At 44.2% G+C, this 23,823-nt stretch overlaps 1 protein-coding gene across 2 annotated transcripts in view; it reads left to right on the top strand.

Moving 5' to 3' along the window:
* ARHGEF12 (Rho guanine nucleotide exchange factor 12) overlaps window positions 1-23,823 on the top strand; it is a 95,258-nt gene that overhangs the window by 56,819 nt on the left and 14,616 nt on the right. For both annotated transcript variants that reach the window (XM_090026697.1, XM_090026696.1), the window contains 25 exons: window positions 541-660; window positions 1,318-1,449; window positions 2,514-2,585; window positions 3,403-3,495; window positions 4,092-4,202; window positions 4,549-4,647; window positions 5,957-5,999; window positions 6,434-6,539; window positions 7,423-7,560; window positions 8,268-8,300; window positions 8,870-8,984; window positions 9,912-10,017; window positions 10,389-10,601; window positions 11,067-11,199; window positions 11,512-11,547; window positions 12,143-12,297; window positions 12,930-13,076; window positions 13,912-13,997; window positions 15,220-15,345; window positions 16,105-16,219; window positions 18,408-18,508; window positions 18,763-18,840; window positions 20,748-20,823; window positions 21,225-21,392; window positions 21,974-22,061. In XM_090026697.1, the coding sequence (XP_089882823.1) occupies window positions 541-660; window positions 1,318-1,449; window positions 2,514-2,585; window positions 3,403-3,495; window positions 4,092-4,202; window positions 4,549-4,647; window positions 5,957-5,999; window positions 6,434-6,539; window positions 7,423-7,560; window positions 8,268-8,300; window positions 8,870-8,984; window positions 9,912-10,017; window positions 10,389-10,601; window positions 11,067-11,199; window positions 11,512-11,547; window positions 12,143-12,297; window positions 12,930-13,076; window positions 13,912-13,997; window positions 15,220-15,345; window positions 16,105-16,219; window positions 18,408-18,508; window positions 18,763-18,840; window positions 20,748-20,823; window positions 21,225-21,392; window positions 21,974-22,061 (2,690 nt within the window). The remainder of the gene's footprint in view (window positions 1-540; window positions 661-1,317; window positions 1,450-2,513; window positions 2,586-3,402; window positions 3,496-4,091; window positions 4,203-4,548; window positions 4,648-5,956; window positions 6,000-6,433; window positions 6,540-7,422; window positions 7,561-8,267; window positions 8,301-8,869; window positions 8,985-9,911; window positions 10,018-10,388; window positions 10,602-11,066; window positions 11,200-11,511; window positions 11,548-12,142; window positions 12,298-12,929; window positions 13,077-13,911; window positions 13,998-15,219; window positions 15,346-16,104; window positions 16,220-18,407; window positions 18,509-18,762; window positions 18,841-20,747; window positions 20,824-21,224; window positions 21,393-21,973; window positions 22,062-23,823) is intronic.

The following is a 23,823-nucleotide window of genomic DNA, read 5'->3' as shown; positions in this document are numbered from 1 at the left end:
ATTGGTCCCATCTCTATCAATCCCTATGCATTCTGTAACCTGACCACCAAAAAGGGGCTATCCCCCAGTGTCTGAACAGAGATCTGCCAAGCAGTTTGTGCTGAAGGTCTCCATAGTTCAAGACTTCTTCCATCCTTACAAGAAAGAGAGGGGTTTCTTAACGTATAGCTTGCTTCATCTCTGCTTTAATCCAAAGTGATGTGAGCCTCCCTCACTCCTGCTAGGCACCCCTTAGAATTAGACCCCAGGTTTAGCTTTGGTTAAGCACTTGCTTTAAGAGATTCTTATTGGGAATTTTTTTTCCTTGTAGTTAGTTGGCAGAGCAGAGGCAGGAGGGCTATATAAAACATAGGTGGTGCGACATCCAGCTTCCACAACGGTAGGCATACCACTAAGTCTAGCTAATGGCATTTATGCTGTGAGCAAACTGCATAGAAATTAGTGTTTCAGAGACATGAAAGTGAAATGAAGATTAGTCACTGACTGCAGCTGTAGGCCTAGCTGGGGAAGAGCTCACTGAATGCCCATACAACTTTTCAGTCCTTACAGGAAGATTACAGCCGAACACCTACCCCACGACTGCTCAAGGAGATTCAGGAAGCCAAGAAACACATCCCTCAGCTGCAGGAGCAACTGTCCAAAGCCACAGGCTCTCCTCAGGTAAGGGGAGTATTCAGGCTGCTTGAGGAAGAAGCATCTTGGGTTGCGCACACATCCTTGATTGTTTGCACAAGCAGACTGCAACCCGTAGGTATAGTTGCTCTCGGAAGGCCTGTTACATTATGAATGAATCTGTTTTGAAATGGGGTTTACAGGTTGGTGAAAAATTGGTGGTCTTACAGGTGCTGCATGTGCCAAACTTTTAATCCACAATCATGCATGGTATGTTTCCCCATGTTTGAGCCCCGAAGAGGGAGTATGAAACAGCTGTGATTGTGTATTAATAATTTGATCTTTACATTTTTTATTTCCCTCTGTTGGTTTCAGTTAAATCTGTAGAAACGTCCTTGCAATTCAGAATAAGTTTAACTTGAATTGAAAGCTGTTTACCAACACAGATTTTTTTCCCCCATTGTCTGTACACCAGTGACTTCCATTTCAGACTAGTTATGAGGACTGGGCTCTTGCTTCATGAGCCTTTTTCTTAAAAAAATGCTGCAGCATTTTTTTTTTTAAGCTGGGAAGCATATTTTATAGATCGTGCAGGCAGGTCTGCTGTTGAACCTGCTTATCATAAATTGCTTCCTCTTTTAATATTCAGTTCTTACTCTAGTTTGCTGCTTGGGCATGTCTCTCAATGTGCTTCCCCTTTCTTAGGATGGAGTTTTGTCCTCCCGATTAGTGGCTGAGTCTTTGCAGATCAGCGAAGTTGAGACGGAGAGTGGGGAAGGGCTGAGCAAAATTGAGTCGAGTGGCGATGGCTCCCGGCCAAACAGTGACATTGCTGATGTAAGTGTTGGAGACCTTTGTGGCTTCATGTTTGCCCTCCTAGGTTTGTTTTTTCCATCGTAGCTGTTCAGATTGACAGCACTATCCCCTGTGTACCCCGGATGTGTTGTCTCTCCCTCACTTACGTTGCATGTGCAGTGATTTGATGGAGATGCGAAGATGCTGCTCTGAGGAGACTTGACCTACTGGGAAAGGAATACCATGTTGTATGGGGCTGGGTTTTTCTGACATGCTCCCTGTTACCAGGCAAAGCCAGAGGAATGCCAGCATTTGTTAGAATTGAGAGGCGAAAATACAGCATCTTCAAGAACATGTTAATTCTCCGTTTGTGGTCAGAATGACTTAGATGGAGTCATAGGGCAGGTTTCCATAAGGGTGAAGGAAAGCCTCCCTCCTCCCAGATACACTTCAGCCATTAGCTAGCAGTTAGCAAGAGCCTTTTCCTTATAAACCCATCAGCTATCTGTATGCTAATATGGTCCCCTCACTGTATTGTCTCAGCATCTAATCTTTCACAAATCCATTATCTGGTTAGTGCAGGGAAATTAAGATTTTCGTAATGGGGGCGTGGGATGGGTCTGCCACTGGTTCCTTTTGATTTTATTTGGAGCCTGTGAGCGGAGCTTCAAAAATTAGAGGCAGAGGGACCAGGTGTCACTCCCAAATTATCAACGTGTCACAACATGTGCAGCGGGAGGGGGTGGAAAAAGTCCAGACTTGCTGTCACTAGGTAATAATGCAGCATTAGTCTAAGGGCCCTGGGCAGAGTAGAGTTTACCATTTGAGATGGCAGCGTTGGTAATGAAATAATTTCACTAATGTTCAGTTTTCTTCATACAGTTCCCTCGCCTGCAGGTCCTTGGACCACATCCTCAATCTCTCTTCTGAGACTGTGCACATGTGATTTTAGAGTTTAGCGTTTCTTGCCTGTTTCTGCCAGGTTTTTAGTAGCCTGCCTGGGACCAATGTGCAGTTCTGTCCATCGTAGTGCAAGGACGTTGTTGTACCATTTCCTTTTTTTCCAGGCCTAACACTCATCAGATTTGCCTCTCTCTCTTTCCCAGAGTCCTCGGAGTGGCCTGAAGGAGCGAGTTTACCTGGATGAGAGCCCAGAGAAGAGCGAAATTCAGGATACTGTGAGTTCAACACACAAAACATACCAGTGGCTTCTACTCTAATGGGCCCATTAAAATCTTGCTGTTTTCCCTGTTTTCTAAATTGGATATAAATTGACTTGGCTTTAGAAAAATAAAATGCAATTAAGAGTTGCACAGGACGTGTTAATTAGTTAATAAATGTTTATGGAGCTTGAAAGTGAGCCCATTAAGGGATCAGAAATACCTAATCTGCAGTAAAACACCTGGGTCTCCAACGGCTAGAGCTGTCACATAAGTCTTATTCCCTGTCCCCCTACCCTGAACAGAGGAGGACCTTTTCATCCTGCAGCACTGAGTCACTGTTAGGTCTGGGACCATCTGGGATGTGACCTGAGGAACCTTTTGGCAGTGCTGCCTGAGCCAGCAATGTTTCACTGGGGACAAGTCGGAAGGGTTTCCCTTCTCCCATCCGCTCTCATGGCCTCATTCTCTTAAACCAAATGTTTCTGTTTGCAGAGAGAAGCTACTAGGCACATGCCCCCTGCTTCCCATGCTTAGAAATACCTCCTAGGGTGACATGTTTAGAGAGCAGAAGGCCACAGAGTTTCATGTGAGACCTTTCGGTTATGATGTTTCAGAGTAATTGGTAGCTAAGAGGGGAACGTTACAACAGTGCCCTGATATCTCACCATGGAGGGGGGAAAATGGGTACTAAAGACAATAGACTTTGGTCAGTCAAGGGTGACTGTCAAGGATATTAAGGCCTTTTCATTCTCGAAACTGGTGCTGGAGAAAAGAAGCCTTTCTCAAGTGTGTGACTGCATCCTGCATATGTTTCCTTTCCAACCTACTGCAGGATTCACAGTCCAGTGTTGGGAGCCCCTCCTCCCGCATGGCACCTCAGATCATCGGAGCAGAGGATGACGACTTTGACACTGAACACGAGCAGGTTTGGGACCAACACTTTCTATTAGAAACCCACCTCTAGTGTCAGGGGCTGCTGCACCTAATCCCTCCTTTTTTCATTGCATCACAAATGTTTGGTGGTAGGTTTTTAGCACGCAGTTCTTATCTGAAAAATGTAATACTTTAAAAATAGGGGGAAACAATTCGCTCTGACCTTGTGTAACAGTAGGTGGCACTTCCAGGGTCTGTGCTAAAACGCATCATTCTTTCCATTACCCTTTCTTCTTGCATGTCATTGTAACCTGACTAGAAATTAATCTGCCTTATTTAATTTCCTCTCATTAGTTGGCTTCTATTATAGCTGCAGCAGTATTACAGCCTAGCTTTTAATGTATTTATTCTAATGGTTTTAGTAGTCATTTGCCTTGGATTATATTTCATTATAAAGCATTTAACACACAGAACTGTACTGAAAAGAACAGGGAGGGGGTCCTGAGTTCCTCCTGCTAACAGTGACAGGCTGTGGATGCTGGAGTTGCTCTTACTCCACTCCTTGGCTTAGTGAGCGAATGAGAAACCTTCTGGGTTTCTTTCAGGCCTTTGTCCACAACTTGACACGAGCTGTTTGTATCTTTCCAGATTAATGGGCAGTGCAGCTGTTTCCAAAACATGGAGCTGTTGAAGTCTCGCCCGGCTCACCTAGCTGTGTTCCTGCATCACGTGGTGTCCCAGTTTGACCCTGCAGCCTTGGTAAGACCAAGTGGCCCAAATTTGTAGCACTGAGTTTTTGGGTCATGGTCATTTCTTACACAACTTAACACAGACAGTGACACTGATAATGTTGGTTTGGTGATGAGAATTGCAGCTCTGTGCGTGTGAGAGTTCAGTGCACTTGCATGCCAGGAAATTTGAACAAATGAAGTTAAATGTTGGATGAAGTGGATGCTAAAAGTCTTGCTTGTCTCTTCATCGTGGCCATATTGTGAGCTTCCTCTCAGAAACAGGAGCTTTGAGTGGCATACCCCTTATAAACACCAGGAAAGAAATTCAGAGGTTGCATTTGAAGAGTTCTCACTGTCTTTATTTTTCTTCCCAGCTCTGCTATCTTTATGCGGACTTGTACAAACAGACCAACTCCAAAGAGACTCGTCGTGTCTTTCTTGAGTTTAACCAGTTGTTCCTGGACCGAGCTGCGGTAGGTTCCAAATAAGATGTGCCTTTTCTTTCCCCTGTGCAGCAGATTTTACCTTCCTTGCCTTCATATGCTGGATTGATTTAAATAATGGGCTTAGACAGGCAGACACTCAAGCCAAAATTTCACATCCAGGCAGAGTGGACTTGACCCTTCAGGTTCCTTGGGTAGGTTTATTCTTTCTGTTTTAAATACAGAGGCCCTGCCTGTGCTGTACTAAAAGCCCCCTGACCCTTTTTATATTGGTAGGCATCTGGTGTGTTGTCTCTGGTCAGATTCCCCTGGGACTTGACTTTGCATGTTTTGTGCAGTTGTTCGTACTCTGGTTGCTTATTGCTGAACACTAGAGGTGTCTGCTTTTCAGTGAAGCTGGGGCACTATGGAAAGGTAAAATGGAGTTGCTGTTTGTGGCTGGGGTTTAGAGCTGATGCACTCTTTTTCAGGAGGACCTCATTAGTGCAGGTTGATTAGTGCTTCACCTAATGCTCAGGGCCCTTGCTTGCAATGGGTGGCTTTCTAGGGCTGTTTCATAGATCTTAGGGTCAGAAGGGACCTCAACAGATCATCGAGTCCAACCCCCCTGACCATTTCTGGTTGGTCAGGCTGAGAATTACTTTGACTGATATAGAATGGGATTTTGATTCAGAATGATTGCGTTGGCTGAGCTGATTCTGCTGCTGAGCCATTGCTGCCCAGAAATCAGAAAAATCAGAGCAAGCTTATAAGCAATTCAAAGCAAGTTTGTTTCCCCTGCTGGCCTTTTTTTTTAACCATCCCTTCCCTGAGTCTGTGTAAGGGCACAGGAACATCTCGTGTTCTGCTCTTGTTCGTTATTTAAAATCTTAGCTCTGAACTTAAGCTGCACCTGATCTGAAAGCCATCGGCTGTCCCAAATCCGCATGAGAAGGGCGGTTGAGTTCGAGATGAGGTGGAGGGTAGCACAGCGAGCTGGGAATGTCCAGGACACTCAGGCAATCGCATCTGAGTTCAGTCCTGTTGCTTACAACTAGTGCAGCTCTTGCTAGTGATCTGGGAATTGGGCCTGTCTGTAATGGTGTGAGGAGCTTGCAGTGGGGTCCTCCAAGACCCACTCCCCCGCTGCAGCAGGGGCCAGCATGGTACCGAGTGAAACACTTCCAAAATACCACCAAGTGACAGTAATGCTACTACATGGGACAAAGGGAAGAAATGGCTTTCAGGATTCCTGCAAGTGATTTCATCAGCCTGCACTTTAAAGGTCTCGGGTATGTGCGTGGTGCTGGGAAAGTCGGTTGTGTATGGCCTTACGTTCTAACGCCTGCTTTGGTTACAGAACCTGAAAGTCCCAGTTCCAGACGAAGTTTCTTTAGATCTAGGTAAGATCATTTTACAGTGGGTGTCCGCTGGCACAGATCCTGGTGTTGGAGACAATTGTAGCAAATCTCTCAAAAGGGCTTCATGGTGGGGGGGTATGTGTACATGCCCGTGTACATGTCTGTGAGGTGTATAAATCCATTACGTGTCAGATTTGGGAGACAAGAAGCTGGTTGTATGGGTGTGGGGGGGAACATACTGTGTTCTTGTATGTGCACCAGCTGGCAGAGGTTTGGGTCCCTCAGTTCTGTATTTATGTAGTGTAGCATTGGACATAGCTGAAGCTGCTGATGCTTAATGAACTTTGGTTTGTTAGACAGCAGGAGATTGTAGGTTACGCTGAGTGGAGTGAATGTATCTGCAAATTTCTTTTGCTTTAATGCCCAGTGACTCTCCGTTCCAAAGTGAAATGCTTCTTTCATTCTCTGACCTGCAGAAAAGAGAAGGCCAGAACTCATTCCAGAAGAGCTGCACCGCCATTACATCCTAACTATGCAAGATAGAGTCCTTCCAGAGATCCAGAGGAATTTGGAAGACTTCAGGTATCTACACTCTTTCCCATAGCTATTACTCAGCATTCAGCTTTGTGTGTCAACTCTGAGTTAACACCTTGTTTAATATGGAGGGAAGTCCAAACTTTTAGAACATGGTAGTTCATCTTTTTTGGCTTGGACAGAAACAAAGGACTGCAAAGAGCTTCCTGGATCAGCAAGTCCAATTCCTTGCTAATGCAGGTGACCATATCACCCGCAATTCTTGTCATAAACTTTATTAAGCTCCATCTTGAAAGTAGTTTGAAATGGAGGGGCCAAAAGACCTATTGGGAGGCTGTTCCAGGACTTTGCCATTCTTCTGGTTATATATCTTCCAAAAGCCATTCACAGCCTGTTTTATATGCACGTGTTCTTTTGTGGGAAATCTTCCATATTGGAAAGTTATCCTGGGTATATTTTGGAATTTGGGAATGTGCTTATTCATCCTGCTCTCTGTGATCAGCTCTGATGATCCATGATTCCTTGGATAGACCACTCTGGTCTTTTAAAATGCTTTTTGTAGTATATGGGTTCGGGTCGGACTTTCAGTTACACCCCCACCCCCACCCCCCCGCAGCCAAAATTTTCCCATCTCCTTTGTGTATGCAGGATGATGCACTTGTAAAACCATGGCTATCTCATGTAAGTGCGGCAATAGGTGCGTTTGTATTGCTATATCTGTATGGCTTGTGAACTTTGTCACCCTGTGAAGTGGGACGAGTCTCTGGTTTTATTACTAGGACTTCTAAGGCCATGAAGTGTTTTGGTAGCCGGTCGGCACATAGAACCCCAGGGACATGTCTTGAGCCTGCTGAATGCCGGGAGATTAGCTGCTGCTTCTGCTTACCTCCAGGTGCTTTCTTTCATGAGGTTATTTCCTGTCCTATTTCAGACAGAAACGTAGCATGGGCCTGACCTTGGCAGAGGGCGAACTGACTAAGCTGGACGCAGAACGAGTCCGTGACCGGAGCGTGCTGGAGAAGGAGAGAGCATGTGCAGAGCAGATAATTGCCAAAATTGAAGAAGTTCTGTAAGTAGCAGGGATTGTTGTGGAGGAGGAGGTGGGGTGGTACAGACACTCACTTGAGTCTTGATAGGAGTAGAGGAAAGGAGTCAGAACTAGGAACAGCTCATTGTTATCGCCTTTTCCCCTCCTCCTTACTTGGCATCTGGCAAGCAGGTGGATTGCCATCAATATGATGATGACCAGGAGAAAACCATCAGAGAGAAATATCCCCAGGTATTTTGCATTATGGATTGGATTATACCTGGAGTACTTGCTTGCCTCATAGCAAACCCAGAGCTTCTGGCGGTAATATTCGTAGTGTCAGATAGCTTGGGAATCCCTTTTGTTGACTTGTAGACGCTTGCAGTCTTGGAAGGGAGTTTTTAGGAAAGTGCTGGATTTTTGGCTGGACTAAGGACATAGACAGGCAAGGTTCTTTGAGTAGATGTGATCTCTTTTACTAGACCAACTGAGTAGTTGGAAAAAAATTCTTTGCATGCTTTTGGGCGCAGTCACCCTTCTTCAGGCATAGGGAGTCTGTGCTGTTCTGAGACTCCAAGGAATGAGAGAAGCGTTTTTAGGAAAGTTGTACTCATTCTCCCCACTGATTTTTTTTTTTTTTTTCACCAGCTGTTTGGTGGGATTCAGAGGGATATTGTACAGGTGGGTGGTGCTGGGGTGGATTGGTGTCACCTGTTCCTTTTCGGATTTGCATCTTCCTTGTTTTTCAGGGTGTCATCTCAACCTTTGGAAGAGGACAAGAGGTAAGGAAACAGTTCTGTGCTGTTAGGGTGTGATGAAGCATCCCTTCTCCCCCGTGATAAAGGGTCAAAGTGCCCATGCTTGCAGTGGAGCCTGAGACTTCTTGTGAACGGGACAAGACGGCCCTCTGCTGGTTGTAGCACAAACCTCCTTTCTCAAGCACGTGCTCTGAGAGCTCAGTCCCAGCGGAGCACTGCTCCATCTGGACGGATTTTACTGCAGCTGACACTCAGCCACGTTGCAGTTTTAAATACATATTTAAGTTATTGCTGCCTCCAGAATTTCTGAGTCATTTTCTAAATTGCCCAAGTTTTCTCCGCTGACTGGCGCACGCTTTGGATCAAGGAGTCTGTTTTGCACTTGCAAGAAGGAGGATTTTGTGAGTGACTAAGGTCTTTCCCATCATCTGGAAAAGAACTGAGAGAGGAAATTGATGCCCTAATGCCTAAGGAGCTTTTTTGAGTAGAAAAGCAGTTGTAAACTTTCCTACTCTGTCTTCTTAGGAGGCTTTGACAGTTTAAGTTTTTACCCAGATTTACTTTGCCTGCTTTTCCTTGCTTGTGTTCTGCAGCTCCACCATGCAGTACGTGATTCTCACCTACATGAAATACTTGGGGGTGAGGGTCAAAGAGCCCCGGAGTCTGGAGCAGAAGCGCGGACGTATTGGTTTCCTGCCAAAGATTAAGGTAAATGGTGCTATGGCCAGAGAGTTTTGTCCACCATTTTCAAGTGTGGGTGCCAACAGTGAGGCTCCTGAATCCATACTTGCATGCCTAAATTGAAGTGACCACTACTTCCACTGTTGCTGTGTGTCTACAGTCGCTAATGATTTGAAGCGGTACTGTGGTGACTCGGTGTCATCCAAGATCAAGTGTCTGTCCATATTCAGACACTTGTATGTGAAAAAGCGCCTGTCCTATTGGACTGTTTAATTTAATCAGCGTCTCTTCATACTTCCAGCCTTGTAAAATCTCCAGGTAAGGAAATAAATCCAAGAACCTACTTTGCATCTTAGTAAGTCTTATTTTATCCAAATGAAATGTTGGCTCTCTACAGCTTATCTTCTCTTAATAGTGATTAGCACTTGATGCTTCAAAAAGAAGCCAAACCTTCCCTCTTCCTGCCATTTACAGAGCACCAGTTGTAGGGCTCAGTTCTTTCCCTGTAACTCCCTCCCGATCCGTCCAGCAGGTTTGTGGTGCCGCACAAGTCTTCTAGAGGCAGCATTTCAAGTCTGCGTTCTTTAGTGATTTATTCCTTCTCAGCTCTTGGAGAGAGGGATGGGGTGGTGTGGGCAGTAAGGCACACGGTTGATAGCCTAGAGGTTACAAGTTTGAGGGGTGTCAGATTCCAACAGATCTTCAAATTCTGCTAAATACCTCGTGGCAAGGACATGAAAAAGGAAAGAACCAAGTGGAGAGTGCAGATCCCTTTGGAAATATTAATCCTGTTGTGCGTAGTCCTGTACCGAGAGAGTTTGACACCCAGACAGAATAGGTCTTTCTTCTCTCAAACCTCAGTGAGGCTGAGAATCAGTGGATGCAGCATTTCAAGGAACTGAGTTTGGAGGAAGAGGGGACCCATTTTTTCTCTTTGTGGTGTGTCTTCTGCAGCAAAGTATAAAGAAAGAGAAAGAAGGGGAGGAAAAGGTGAAGAGGAGAGGTTTCCCTAGCATCCTGGGACCGCCGAGAAGACCGAGTCGCCATGACAGTGGTGCAAGTATGTCAGATTGTGAAGCTCGTGCTTCCTCTACTAATACCTCCATGTTGGTCCATCTGCCTGTTCAGAGCTGTGTTGCATGTGTGTTGTGAAAAGCCAGCCAGACCTTGACATTTTCCTCAGGTGCCTTCTATGTGCACAGTATTTTTGTGTATTGGCTAAAGACATCGCTGTTGCCCAGGAGCATGCATAGCCATTCAGTAACTAGAAGCCCACTCAGTTTGAGAGGGGTTTGGGTTTTTTTTTTAATTATTTTTTAAGACAAGCGAATTAAATTATTCATTGAGATCTCCTCAAGGAGCTTTTCCCCTGCTGGGTTTCTGGAGACAGGTAAAACTGTTCAGCTGTCTAACTGGCTTTTATCTCTTCAGTTGGCAGAGCCATGGAAATGCAGAAGCAGCGCCATCCAAAGTACTTATCCACAACCTCTTCTGTTAGCCCAGAGCCACCAGACTCTGGCAAAACACGCCAGAGTGGATCTTCCAGCGATGGCACAGATGCAGCATACCCAACTGCTAATCCTATGTCTCCCCTGACTTCGGGACCTTTTACCTCCCCGGAGGCAAGCAAAGATAGTGAGACAGGTAAAGAAAATGCTGGGAAAAGGGAATAACATTGGTGTGATGGATGGGATGTACAAAGCTCAGTCCCAGTTCAAGGGATCGATGGTACCATTGAGCAGTGAGGTCCTCTGCAATTAATCACACATTGTGGCTCTTGGTGTTCACTAGTCTGTGGTGACCTGTCACTGTTCTCAGATCTGGAAACCTCACTGTGACGCAAAATTGGTTTCTGAATTGCTTTTTATTACTACAGCATTTGATCAACTTTGCAGAAGAAACAGCCCTAACTTCAGTGCTCAGGTACTCAGTCCTATAGAAACAATAGGCTGCAGGGTTTCAAATATTTCTCTGTTTAGGGCTGCTTTCTGAGATCAGGAGTTCTTGATTTTTCTCCCCCTCAAAATAAGAGGAGACCTGTATGTCAGACTTGGCTGCACAAGTGCTGGTGTTGTGCAGCCCATGGAAGCTGAGCCGTTCTTGTTTCAGGCCCCAAGCAGACTGGAGAAGTTCTATCGTCTAGTGACTCTGTGGACGGCACCCCCCGCACACCTAATGCCACCTTTGATTTCCCTTCCCCACCCCTGGACCACTTGCAGGAAGAGGAGGGAGAACTTGAGAGGTAATTGTCACAGGTTATTTGGGGCTGGCAAGGCAGTTTATATAGTGGATCTGTAGATCTTCATTAGCAGCAGAGCTTGTTTTGGGACCTTAATGGAGGGAAGAGAGGATGGTGCCCTCTGACCTTCTCCTTTCCTTCCACTGCATTTGCAGTAAGCATCTTGTATACCATAAAGATCCAAACAAAGTTGAAAGGGTGCAAATTAAGCTTGAAGATTTAATTCTGGAGCCTGTTTTGTGTCTGAGCAGAGCAAAATCCCATTGCTCGCATATGTTTTCATAATGGCTTTTTTTGTATGTTTTATTTTTTTAGAACAGCTGAGTTGGGAACACCAAAACCTTTCCGCAAGTGAGTATAGTAATCAATTTGTGTGAACTGAAGAGTTTGTGTTGCTCTGGAGTAGGGCTCAGGGGTGTAAATGATTTGAGTGGGGATAGATTGCTAGGTACAGTGACCTAGGTAATTATCCAGTACTCAGATAACATGTTTATGAAATGCCACATTGGTGTCCAGATTGAATACAGCACATTCATAGTTTTAAGAACATTGATCCATGGGTGAAAAGCACTAGGTATAATTACCACTGCTTACAGTGTTGTTGGATTGGGAATCCTAGGCACTGCTTGAGTGGTATCTTTATCTCAGGATCTGCGGATGGGAAAAGGAACTTCCACTGAGTTGTTGTTTGAGCTTGGGCAAAGAAGTTCATCCTATCATTTACTATGTTGAAAAGTAGGGATCACAGTCCTGAGAGTTGGGGGAGGGAAGAGGGGGGTTCACGAGAATGAACACTAGGATTTGAGGTCTCTCTAGCTGGGTCAAGTGCCAGACTGAAGTGGGAACCCAGAAGTCTGAGGGTTTTGTCAGAGCATTTTACAACTGTTCTTTCCACTTCCCCTACCTGAGACTGGAGGTGTCTGACTAGTATTCTGTGTCCTTGTAGGATGGAGAGCTTGGGCTATGGGGATGTCCAAAGTGAGGATGAACTGTATGATTTTGATACAGACACCGATCCTCCCAACTGGCAGCAGCTTGTGAGTCGAGAGTTGCTGCTGGGGCTGAAACCCTATGAAATCAAACGCCAAGAAGTGATTAATGGTGAGTTCAAATGCTTTTCTAGTTGGCTCTGCTTCTTGGAGCCCAGGAACCCGTAAGGTTCCTCAAACTTATGATTAGCACTTTCATCACCTTGACAGCTTGATTTAGGAACAAGCTGTCTTTTCCAGCCTGCAGACTCCTAGCATGTACGGGCTACTGACATACAGTTAGTCCATGGTAGTAGGCAGTAGGCTGAAGGATGTGATGGGTTAGCGTACGTCATGCTGGGAGAGTGGAGGGAGTGAAGGAGACCTGCCTCCTGTGATGTCACACTCTGGGTCTTCCCTTTGATCCAGATCCTACAGGTCTGGGAAGCTCTGTGTGAGATGGAGTGAATTGCCAGGAGTGAACTATCTAGTTGGGATAAATTATAAGCTCCTGCACTCAGATAGCAGAGCATGGTTCCTCGTTCCTGAGCGCGCTGAATCTGGGCTGGCAGACACAGTTCTGATGGGGCAGGTGATTTCCACAGGTTCCAGTGTCTGGCACCACAACAAATGTCTACTTCTCAAATGTAATTTGTAAAGTCAGTCAGTCCTGGCAGATCCAGGCTTCCAGCATTAATTAGGCTGTTTGAATCTGCACTGTGCAGAGGCAATAATACTGATCCTGCCTTGCTCCTTTTCCTTCAGAGCTGTTTTACACAGAGCGAGCTCATGTCCGCACGCTGAAGGTTCTGCATCAGGTCTTCTACCAGCGTGTCTCCCGTGAAGGGATCCTCACTCCCTCGGATCTGCGGAAGATCTTTTCCAACCTGGAGGACATCCTTCTGCTCCACAGTAAGCACAGCCCTGGGTAGCTTGCAATAGTAATACTGCGTGTGCAAAACTGAAATAGCCATGGGCTGGTAGAAGTATTCGACGTACAGGTGGCCCTTAAACAGTGGATTTCTCTGTACAGTGCTTTGACTGGATAGGATTGCTCGGGGTGCATTGCCATATTAAATACCCACACTCTTTGTTCTTGGCTTATATGTAGAATGGCTCAGAAGTGTTTATTTCTAGGGTGCTGAATGCCTGCTCATTTTCATCCGGTTCCTCAAGCTTGCCTTGTCTCTACGTACATCCACTCTGTCACAGAGACAGTTTCTGTGAATGACCTTAGGCACGTGCTCAAAAACTAAGCAGACGGATACTAATGAAGAGAATAATTTGTAGAAAGCTACATAAGGGAGCAGTAAGTCTTTGGTTACTGCTGAAAGGTCCAGTAATGGGTATAGTAGGGGTCTGCTAAGAGCCAAATCTTCATCCCTGCCCATAACTAGTTGGCTGGGTGACATAGGATTACATATTGTAGGCCACTTGCTCTGTTGTTTCTGTTCCCCATGCATTAAACACATGACGGATGAACTTGCATCACCTTTTGAAGTGGGTAAGTGATGTTGGAAAAGTTTGTGGAGGTCCGTAAAACAACAGGTAGCACATAAAAATACAAACAGTTATTGTTTATGATTTTTTTTATTGATCGGTGTTTGTAGTTGTGTGACTTTCTTACATAAAATAATTACAAATCTGGTCTCCCTTTGGAATAGTTTTCATTTTAAAACCAGCAGCAAAAGTGGTAAGATAGAACGTTGTGTTATATTAATTATTACCATCTTTTTTTTTTTTTTAGCTGGCTTGAATGATCAGATGAAAAGTGTCCGAAAAAGGAAGGAGACATCGGTTATTGATCAGATTGGAGAGGACTTACTGACTTGGGTAAATTGAATTTCTTTTTCTTATCCTGAAAGGTAAATATTCCTGAAAGCAGGAGTCCAGTGACATGGTAAATACAGCCACAGGGTGACCAGTGTAATTTGCATTTGCTACAACTTTTAATATCTAAAATCCATCATTTCTGTAGAGCTAACAAGGAGCTGGGGACATAGAACGGAGGGAGCCCAGCATGGAGTATTAGCAAGATGAATGTTTTATTCATTCAATTAAAGATAAATGAGTCATTTCATTTAAAGGTGACCTGCATGCAGAGGTAGAATTTTTAGCCCCGCCCCCCCAAATGTTGTCTAAAGGGCAGAAAACTGATTGCATGCCTGTGGAAAGAAATGGGGTTTTCTGGGGATGGAGGGGAAAGTAAGATGACTTAAATGTTTGGATGTGGTGAGAAGAAGCATTTGTATTTCTGTGTGTTTTAATGGAGGATTCCTAACAAGACTAGAGCTCTGTCACGGAGGCCCATGCAGAAAGAACCAGGAGTTTGTTTAAACCCTTAAAACTACCGCTCCCCCAAGGGTCAATTCAGTTGTGTTTTAAATAAACCTGTTTAATTTGGACTTTAACATCTTTTTCACATATGGTCAAATTTCAGTCTCTTGGGAGGATTTAATCCTTCTAGTTCTCAAGTCCTCCAGAAGGAGGAGGAAATCAAGACCTGGTATTTCTAATAGGAAAATTCACCGAGAGAGAGAGAGTGTGCGAGCGCATGCACATGTGCACTTACAATGGCTGGTCATTAGGACCTTAAATTTTTTCTAGCTTTGTAACCAAGAATAAAAATTGGAAATCCTTCTAAGGTGTAGGCATGCTCAGAGGATCCTAGGCTGTCTCGAAAGTGCATGCCAGGGATGGAGTAAAGGTACATGAAGAGGAGAGCCTCTTGCATCCATCAACTGTGCTTATTGCACTCAGATTTCCCTACCAGGAGGCTGAAATGAGAGAATCGCTCCATACGTGAAATTCTGGGACCTCGTAGTGGGCGAGCCAACCAAAATGGCTTCACAGGAGCCTCCAGCCCCATGTATAAAGTCAAACTCCAGTTGATCCCTTGGGATTCAAGTTGGTGCAACTACATTTGTTTTCATCAAGGCTGATTTTTGACTCGGCAGCAGAATAGCTTTGTGTCCTTGCCCTGACTGCTGCCTTACAGTCCCACTTGCCTGGCTTATTTGTGTCTAAATTTGACTTTGTTGGTTTCTTGGCACAGTTCAGTGGACCAGGAGAGGAGAACCTGAAACACGCAGCAGCCACCTTCTGTAGTAACCAGCCCTTTGCTTTAGAGGTGATCAAATCACGGCAGAAGAAGGACTCGCGCTTCCAGACCTTTGTGCAGGTGAGCTTTGCTCAGGAGTTGGGGCCGGTGTCAGACCTGGCTGGTGGCTAGGATAAGAGGGCTGTAGGCAAGGCTGTCATAATGAGTGGGGTTATGTCTAACACTTGCTAGATTGGGATTATATCCTGCACCGAGTTTTCCTTTTTAATTGTTTCTGGAGGGGAGAATTTTTAACACAGAGGATTAGAGTGCCTGGAGAGAGGGAAACGTCATCATTTTTTTTTATGCTGTGATTGTGTCCCGTGGAGGAGGAGTTTGCGTGGGGCAAATGGTGGGGTGGAGTGTGCCATGGGTAGAAGAGAGGTATGGGGATTGCCCCTGCCCTCTGGGACAAGGCCTCGTCGTGTGGCATGTTGGCAGGAGAACGTTATCTGCTTCGCCACTGGCTGAAAGCAAGCCTGGTAATACTGGGCTGATGTGATTTTGAAATATGTAGTGTAGCTTTGCTGTACCGTGGAAGACTAAGTTGATGTCTTCTGTGTATGGCACTGACTGAGATTGATAGCAGATGGCACCGGGCTTGTGTGAAGTAATGAGGGAGAGAAGGCATTGCTTTTTGTGATGAGCCTTTCCTATACGTAATTGCAAATGAAACGGGGCCATGTTGTCTGAGTGATAAATCTTGGCATTTCTTGTCTTGTATTTAATTACCGGAAAGTGAAGTAATAGACGTTTATATGATGAATAGATGGTACATGTTCAGGTAATTATAGTCTTAATAAAAATGACAAATGCAGTTATTATGCTGTTTAATTTTAGGATGCCGAGAGTAATCCGCTGTGTCGCCGGTTGCAATTGAAGGATATCATTCCCACTGAGATGCAGAGACTGACTAAATACCCCCTTCTGTTGGATAGCATTGCTAAGTATTCAGGTAGAGCATTTGGACAAGGGAGCCATTGGCTTTGTGAGTGTGTCACGGCCGTTTTGCCGAACACATTGGACCCATAAAGATGTCTGCTTGCAACTTGTTTTTTGCCATGTGTCCATGACTAGTTTCAGCATAACGTCTTTCCCTTCTTTTGTACAGTGTGATGGATAAAAAATTGGGGGGTTTTTTTGCGGGAGGGGAATCTAATTTGGAATTTCATTTTAATTTTTTTCTTTTAAGTAATGAACATATTTTATGTAATTATAATAACGTTTTAAAAGTCTAAATCTATAATACTCCTATTAGAAACATTTAAATGGAAAAAAAGAAATCAAGAAGTATAATTTACGGTCAGAGAGAGGGTCAAAACGCTAGCGCCAATGTAAGCTCTAGCAAAGAATATGGAACCAGAGTAAAAAGAAAAAAAAACTTCTAATAAAAGAAATCCACCATCAATCACTTCTGCCCCCCTCAAATGTGAAAATTAATTTGAATAAAACTACATTAAGCTGCATAATTGGAATGCATACGTGCAGAGAGCTACCTTGGCGAGCAAGAGACTACCACCTTTAGTGTCAGGTTTTATATGATACAAATCAGTATGTTTTATTGGTACTAACCCAAAAAAATCAACTTTTCTTTAGGAAAGTAACTAAAAACTGCAGATGCAAAGCAAAAGGGAAAATGAAAGATTCAAATCAAGGTTCCCTGCCTGTTGATTTGGATGATGATTAATAATTGGTGATTTGAAACGGTACACTCCGGTACACAGCATGTCTTCTGCCACCCAGGGTTTCCTTGTGCAATATCCTTTTCCTGTGAGGAGAACATACTTATTCAGAAAACAAGATCTAAAACTGGCCTGCTTCAAAAAAACCCCCCAAATTCAATTTCCACTGGAGCCTTTTTAAGGTGCCTGTAACAGTAAAGCCAAGGTGGTGGAAATAATGTAAATGTTGCCTATGTTCTCTTTGCAGTGGGTGCTGATAGAAGGGTAATTTAATATTGCTATTCTTATCGCCCTTTCAATCTTCAGAGGGCTGTCATGTGTACATACACCTCCAGAGCAGAACTTAGCTAATCTGTACTTCTGTATAATGCACTACCTGGAAACTGCACAAAACCTCGTTGGTAATCCTACAGCATACCCTTCTAAGCAAAGGTTTTAATAGCAGACACTAACTGCAGTGACATCTAATTGCTTAAGTTAAAAACCACTATACCTACCAAATGACTGTGAGTACAATTAAGAGTGGGTTGTGATCCATTCTTCTTGCCGTACCTGTCTGCAAATGGAAAAAAATATATAATTGGCCTTCCAGTAAGTGAGAATTGCTTCATGTGCATCTGTAGACACAATCATGCCTTACCTGTCTTTGGACATTGGAGTGCTTATTGGACTCACAATTTTATTCCTGCTGTTGTTGCAGGTTGTTGCTTCTGAGTTGTAGCTTGGGGAAAATATTTTGTTTTAACTCTAAGCAAATAAAAGAAAAGTCTGAGGTCTAGGGAATATTACCACTTGCATGTTTGCATAAAATCCCATTCTGACCCCCTTTTTATTATTTTTTTTTTTAAATGCCTCTCTTTATAAAAGTCAGTTACTGTTGTTCTGAAATTGCACATTCCAGTATTTTTAATCACATTATACTTTCAGTTAACAATGTATCCCTCTTCCATATTAGTTTCAAAACCCTAGTAGCTTTATCTGATGGTGTATGCTGTCCTCTGAGCTAAGTCCTCTGCCTCTTTACATTTTAGCCAGAGATTAAAAACGATTCTAGTTTCTTTCTCTTCCCCCTCACCCAAACCTCTCTCCTGCAGTTACCCTGAGAGCTGCAGTGGAGTTCTAGCAACTTTTCCACATGCTTCAAAGTTCTCTTTGACCTGGAATTAATTTAGTGGATAACCTTTCCAGAAAGGTTATCCAGCAACTTAACTGTCAGTTTTATTAGGGCTTCAAAACTCTGCCTCTGTTAAACACATCAGTATTATAGAACTATGGCCTGGGGAGCTTCCAGACCCATATCGCTCCCAGCCATGAACCTATTTCTGTTGTTAATCTCTGAAATGCTGCATGTGCACTGACTGTTTTGTGGACACGGTCTCCTCGAATTTACAAGTCGGCGTGACCCATTAGATGTGGTCTTTTCATCCTTTCCCATCTTTCCTTTATTGTCTTGTCTTGTAGAACTGCCTGAGGAGAAGGAGAAAGTGAAGAAAGCAGCGGATCACTGCCGTCAAATCCTTAACTATGTGAACCAAGCTGTCAAAGAGTCGGAGAACAAGCAGGTAAGAAGGAAAGGACACTAGTAACAGGAGTGGGCAAATGGGGGCATCAAAAAACGGAGCCAGGATGCTGGAGACCTCCAAAATGGCTAGGTCTGTGGCTGAGGGAGTGAGACTTGTCTTCTGGTGGATCTTTGTGCTGCTAGTGGAGCTGGGGTCCCAGGCCCCTGTGAGCCTGTTGAATGGTCTCCTGAACATTTCGACTCTTTTGAGTTTAACCCGAACCGATGTGAATGGCTTCATCATGTCTCTTCCAGCATTTAGAAGATTATCAGCGTCGTCTCGACCTGTCTTATCTGAAGCAGGCAGAAGACCCTATGCTGGATGAGTTTCGAGTAAGTGACAGAGCAGAAGCAATGATTTAGTTATGGTGATGATTCCCCGGGTATTTTTGCAGTTGTTTGCTTTTGCAGCTTTCAATTTGTGTAACAAAAAACCAAGATTAAGTGGGATGCAGGTTGTAGTCGTATTGGTCAAGAGGCAGAAGGGATCAGAACTCATGGTAGAGATGATATCTTTTATTAGATCAACTAGATAGTTGCAAAAAAAAATCTTTATTTGCAAGCTTTCGGGCACACTCACCCTTCTGTCAGGCATAGGAGAATGCAAAGATTGTAAAATTTCTCCTAGGTGGCAATGAAAATCCATATTTCATAGGAGAACTGAAGGTGTAAGATCTCTTGGTTGGAATAGTTCATTTTGTGCAAATTAGGCTCAGATAAAAGTTGGAACAGTCTTTTTTACCTTGGTGTTGTCTGGTGTCAAGCAGGAACATCCTGAGGTTGATTCACCTTGAGGATCCAGTGGTATGACCAGCTGAACTGCTAGAGCTGGTGGTAAACATCTGTGATTTGTGGCGCCTGTAACATCGCTCACAAATATCCTTGGAACAGAGCTTTTTGATGTATAAGCATACAAAACAATTGCAAAATACAAATTCTTACATACATCCTTTCATAGCTGAACATAGTCTCGTGCACAGTTACTTAACTTCCACAGGGGCACTAAATAAGTTTATAATAGTCAGAGTTCTTCATTTCAAGGCTCATGGAGTTCACCATAAAGCTGTTCTGTGTAGTGTACCAGCCTGTCAGAAAAGACTTGGCAAACTCTTTATCCCATGAAATGAAAGACTCATGGTAGATATAAAATCTGCTATCTTGCTGGCACCGCTTATAAACTCTGAGGCTTGAGAGGAATGGCTTGTGGAAATTACTACATTCACTAGCTTGTCTACAGATCTGCTAAATGTCACAAGCACCGAAATGGATGAAGAATCCATTGACATTATAAAGTCCTGCAGATCATCAAAACAATTCATACATCAGTGTCATCTTCAGGCATTCATAACTTTCAACTTGGCTGTTGAAGCACTAACCAGCTATACTATAAACTGCAAACTTTTGTATAAATTGACAGAATACCAGTAGCAATACAGTGACCCCTCAGCTGGCTCAAGAATGTAGTTTTAAAAGCAAATTCTTCACCTGATACTTTAAGCTCATGCAAGGCCACAGGTTGTAAACCCTTCATCCAAGGAGAATGCCATTGGAATACCACAGCTTAAAAATGAATGCAAGTCAGAAAGGCTTGAATTGTGACTTGTGTCTTGCATCTAACTTTCAGAGGAATGGATTGTAGGATTCAACCCCTCTATCGCGCACAAAGCCCTTAAAATTGCCCTTAAAACGGTTCCTTCTATTAAAAACCTGTCGTTGAGACTAAACCACTTCCCCGCCACCGTGTTTAACTGACCTGGCATTTGGCAGCGATCACAGCGTCTTCTGTTGTCCTTCACATACGGACTACAGGGGTGCTTTCACAGGCGTTTGGTCTTCTTTCCCACTCCTGCCATGCAAACCATAGAGCCCAGTTCGCCATGTTCAGCCTATACATTAAGCTTCCTTAATATAGGCCTGTCATCCCCTATATCTGGTCTATGCCTGGAGGGTCCTGTTCTTATACAGCAGAGAAGAACGGATTTTTTATGGGGTATGGTGAAGCTTCCAGGTTCAAGTGATGAGTGATTCACAGGCTCTGGGTTCATCCTCTGTAACTCGTTTGATTCCAGATCTCTCTATTTACCAGGCTCTGAATCAGGCACTGGTCGTTAGCCTGGAGTATCTATACCCTTTCCCCAAAATCTTGGTTCTTTCCCTTTGTGCTATGAACTCTCTAGAAATGCTGGGGGGTTTGTTTTTTATTTATTCGTTCATTTATTCATTCATTCCCCTATTGACAGAATTTGGATTTGACCAAGCGGAAGATGATTCACGAAGGACCTCTGACTTGGAAGGTGAATCGGGATAAGACTATAGGTGAGTCCTATTCTGGCAGCTGGCTTAGAGGTGGGTTTTGCAACCAGCAGTGGAAAAGAGATGAGTCATGTTTGATTCCCAATTACGGATTGTTCTGCTACCTGTGTTGATGGCTGCATATTTCTCAGAGCTGATTAAGTTACTTTCTTCAACCTGAAATGTGCTTGGAGCTTCATTAAGACCATGCAGGGACGCAGCAGTCAGTCGTGAGCTGATCCAGTTCTGTCTGCATCCCTCTGCTGTAGTTTTGATGAGGAAGATATGCTTAGAATGGCCTTGAGTTGATTACTGCCTTTGCGTGTTTAATAGAAAAAAGGCCTTTTATCTTTGAACTGGGGTGGGTGGGTGTGATGAGGGAGTGGATCTTTAGCCTGATCTGGGCCTGTTCTCGCCCTGCACAGATCTCTACACCTTGCTCTTGGAGGATATTCTGGTGCTGTTGCAAAAGCAAGATGACAAACTGGTACTGCGGTGTCACAGTAAGATCTTGGCATCTACTGCTGACAGCAAGCACATATTCAGCCCTGTGATCAAGCTGAACACTGTGCTAGTTCGCCAGGTGGCCACAGGTCAGTCTGAACTATTAGCAGTGTTTAAGAGTGAGGTTACTACAAGCTTGAGGCCATTTAAGGAAGCAGTTTGTTTAGATGGTGGGGCAGGGGTCGGGGGGCGGGGGGTAAGGTTCAGGACACCAGGGTTCAATTTGTTGATTGTATTGCCAACTTTCTGTGTGACCTTAGGCAAGTTATTTAACCTCTGTGCGTGTGTTACCCATCCATAAAACAGAGCAGCATTTTCCCTTACGTGGCGTGGGAAGGAGTTTGGATAGAGTCCATAAGCTAAAGTGCTTTCCCCAGGTGAAAGTTGCTGTAGAAGTGCAAAGTGACCAGAGAAGCGAGAGGGGAAATAAAACCACATTTAACGTGACGTGAGAAGCAATAATTATTTTCTGTCAGGCTTGAAAGCCTGAGTTGAAGCCACCCTTTCATGTTTATGTAGCTTGCCTGGAGGGTTAGTTCACAAACTCTTCTCTCAGTTCCCTTTTGGGTAATAAAAGCGTACGTAGGTATCTTTCTGATTTCAGTGCTTTCTAGATAAAACCATGCAGGACAAAGTGTTGGATTAAACGATTCTTTCTCTGTCTCTCCAGATAACAAAGCTTTCTTTGTCATCTCCATGTCAGAAAACGGCGCCCATATTTACGAATTAGTGGCACAGACCGTTTCGGAAAAAAACGCGTAAGTGAGGGGCTTGGCCGCCTATGCTGTGCCGTGTTGTTTTTGTCACCTTTAAAAGAGAGATCGTACCTCTCGCTGCCCGAGGAATGGTTCTGCTGTCCAGGGAGCTGTGAATTGTCCGAGTGCTCACCATCAGCTCAGCCACGTGTGCCCACATACACGTAGCAATTAATGTCTAAAACTCTTTTCCCATATCTCCTCTCCATCTGGAGTTTTCCTTCATTATTAAGCACAGTGATGAAAGCTCTTTGCCAGCGTGGGCTCTTCCGCAGGGTTTTCATTGCGGTGTCTCCTGTCTTGCCTACAGACCTGACATTTCCGAGCACAAACATTGTGTGTGATTACAAGGTATCTAGTGTATAGTGTTTTGTACATCATCCTTATGGACTGAACAGTTCATAGATTTCATAGACATTAGGGCTGGAAGGGACCTCGGAAGAGCATCGAGTCCAGCCCCATGTGTGGGGCTGTGGCTGTCCAGCCTAATGTGTGGTCCATAGGACAGGTGAGAACTACTGGCTTTGGTACAAAAAGAGTTTGGTAGATAACCTGCTGTCATGAGTGAAACAGGTGACCCTGGCTTCATTAATAACTATTCTATAATTCTAGTATTATCTTTAAACGCCAGCTCATGAATATTTTGTTCTGGGAGAGTGGATGGCTCTGAAGTTGGAAATGAGGTAAAAAAAACCCAGTCTGTACATTAAGGATTTGAAACTGGCCCCAGATCTTCAGTGAGCAGAAACTGTCATCCAGTGACTTAAGTGTCCTGCATTGTGTGAGAGTTACTGGTGGGTTTTGATTAAGTCCATGCATGGACGGATGGTACAACAAGTATATTACAAATGATTTTTGGCTCTAACTAATCACTGTATTCCTGGGGAGTCCCTGGAGAGAATTTTAGATGGCGGGCTAAGTCACAGGGCTAAAGTTGCCTCTGCCCTCCCTACCCCCACCCCTCACATCCCCTAAGGAAATCCATCCAGAATTGGGTTTCTAAATGAGGGGACGGAAGGTACTGGGATGTACTGGGAGATGGTCCCAGCGTTTGCTGCTGTTGTCCTTGCTCTGTGCCGATGGAGAGGAGACTTCAGCTTCCAGGAATGTCAGTCTGGCATTTCTTAACAAGCACTGCAAATTCTCTTTAAGTTAAAACATTAATTAGAAATTTTAAAAGTTCACTGCAGACAAAGACGTTTGTGGTCCCTTCCTTCAATCGAGGTGTAATTAGGATGACTTCTATTGTAACAAAGGCTCTTTTCAGTGTGACGAAGCTTTTATTCATTTTGCTGGCATCTCAAATGGGATATTAAGTTCTGAAGTGTAGAAATTAGAGCTGTAGTTTGGGAGTGTGTGTGTGTGTGTGTTTGCAGGTGCTCTGTGCATTTTCATTAAAAATGCTTAGAGACAAAGCCAAGCAGCAGTAGGAATGCAATCCTGGGTTATATTCTCTGGTTTCACTCCAGTAGGAATCTTGCAACAGGGGAACATATATTTGGAAAGCAAAAATCTCCCCCTTTTTCACCAAACTTTCTGGTTTATTTTGTTTCTGGATGAACTTTTAGGGAACAGAATAAAATCTCTGCGCCCGCTTCTGTATCCACTCGCAATATCTGTGTTGCCTCCCGTTCACTGTGGGATAAGTTAGCGCCATCGGTCCATTGCACAGAATATTTTGCTTTGGGGCAGATGGGTGCAGATCTTGCCGTGCTGAATTGTGTTTCCAACTGCTGCTTCCGTACGGTTCCTGCAAAGGCCCTTG

This window comes from Crocodylus siamensis, chromosome 14 (assembly GCF_052110815.1).
Source record: "Crocodylus siamensis isolate JL-2025a chromosome 14, ASM5211081v1, whole genome shotgun sequence".
NCBI classification, from domain to species: domain Eukaryota; kingdom Metazoa; phylum Chordata; order Crocodylia; family Crocodylidae; genus Crocodylus; species Crocodylus siamensis.
The sequence above is the reverse complement of the archived record's forward strand: the minus strand, read 5'-3'. Positions and strand labels throughout refer to the sequence as shown.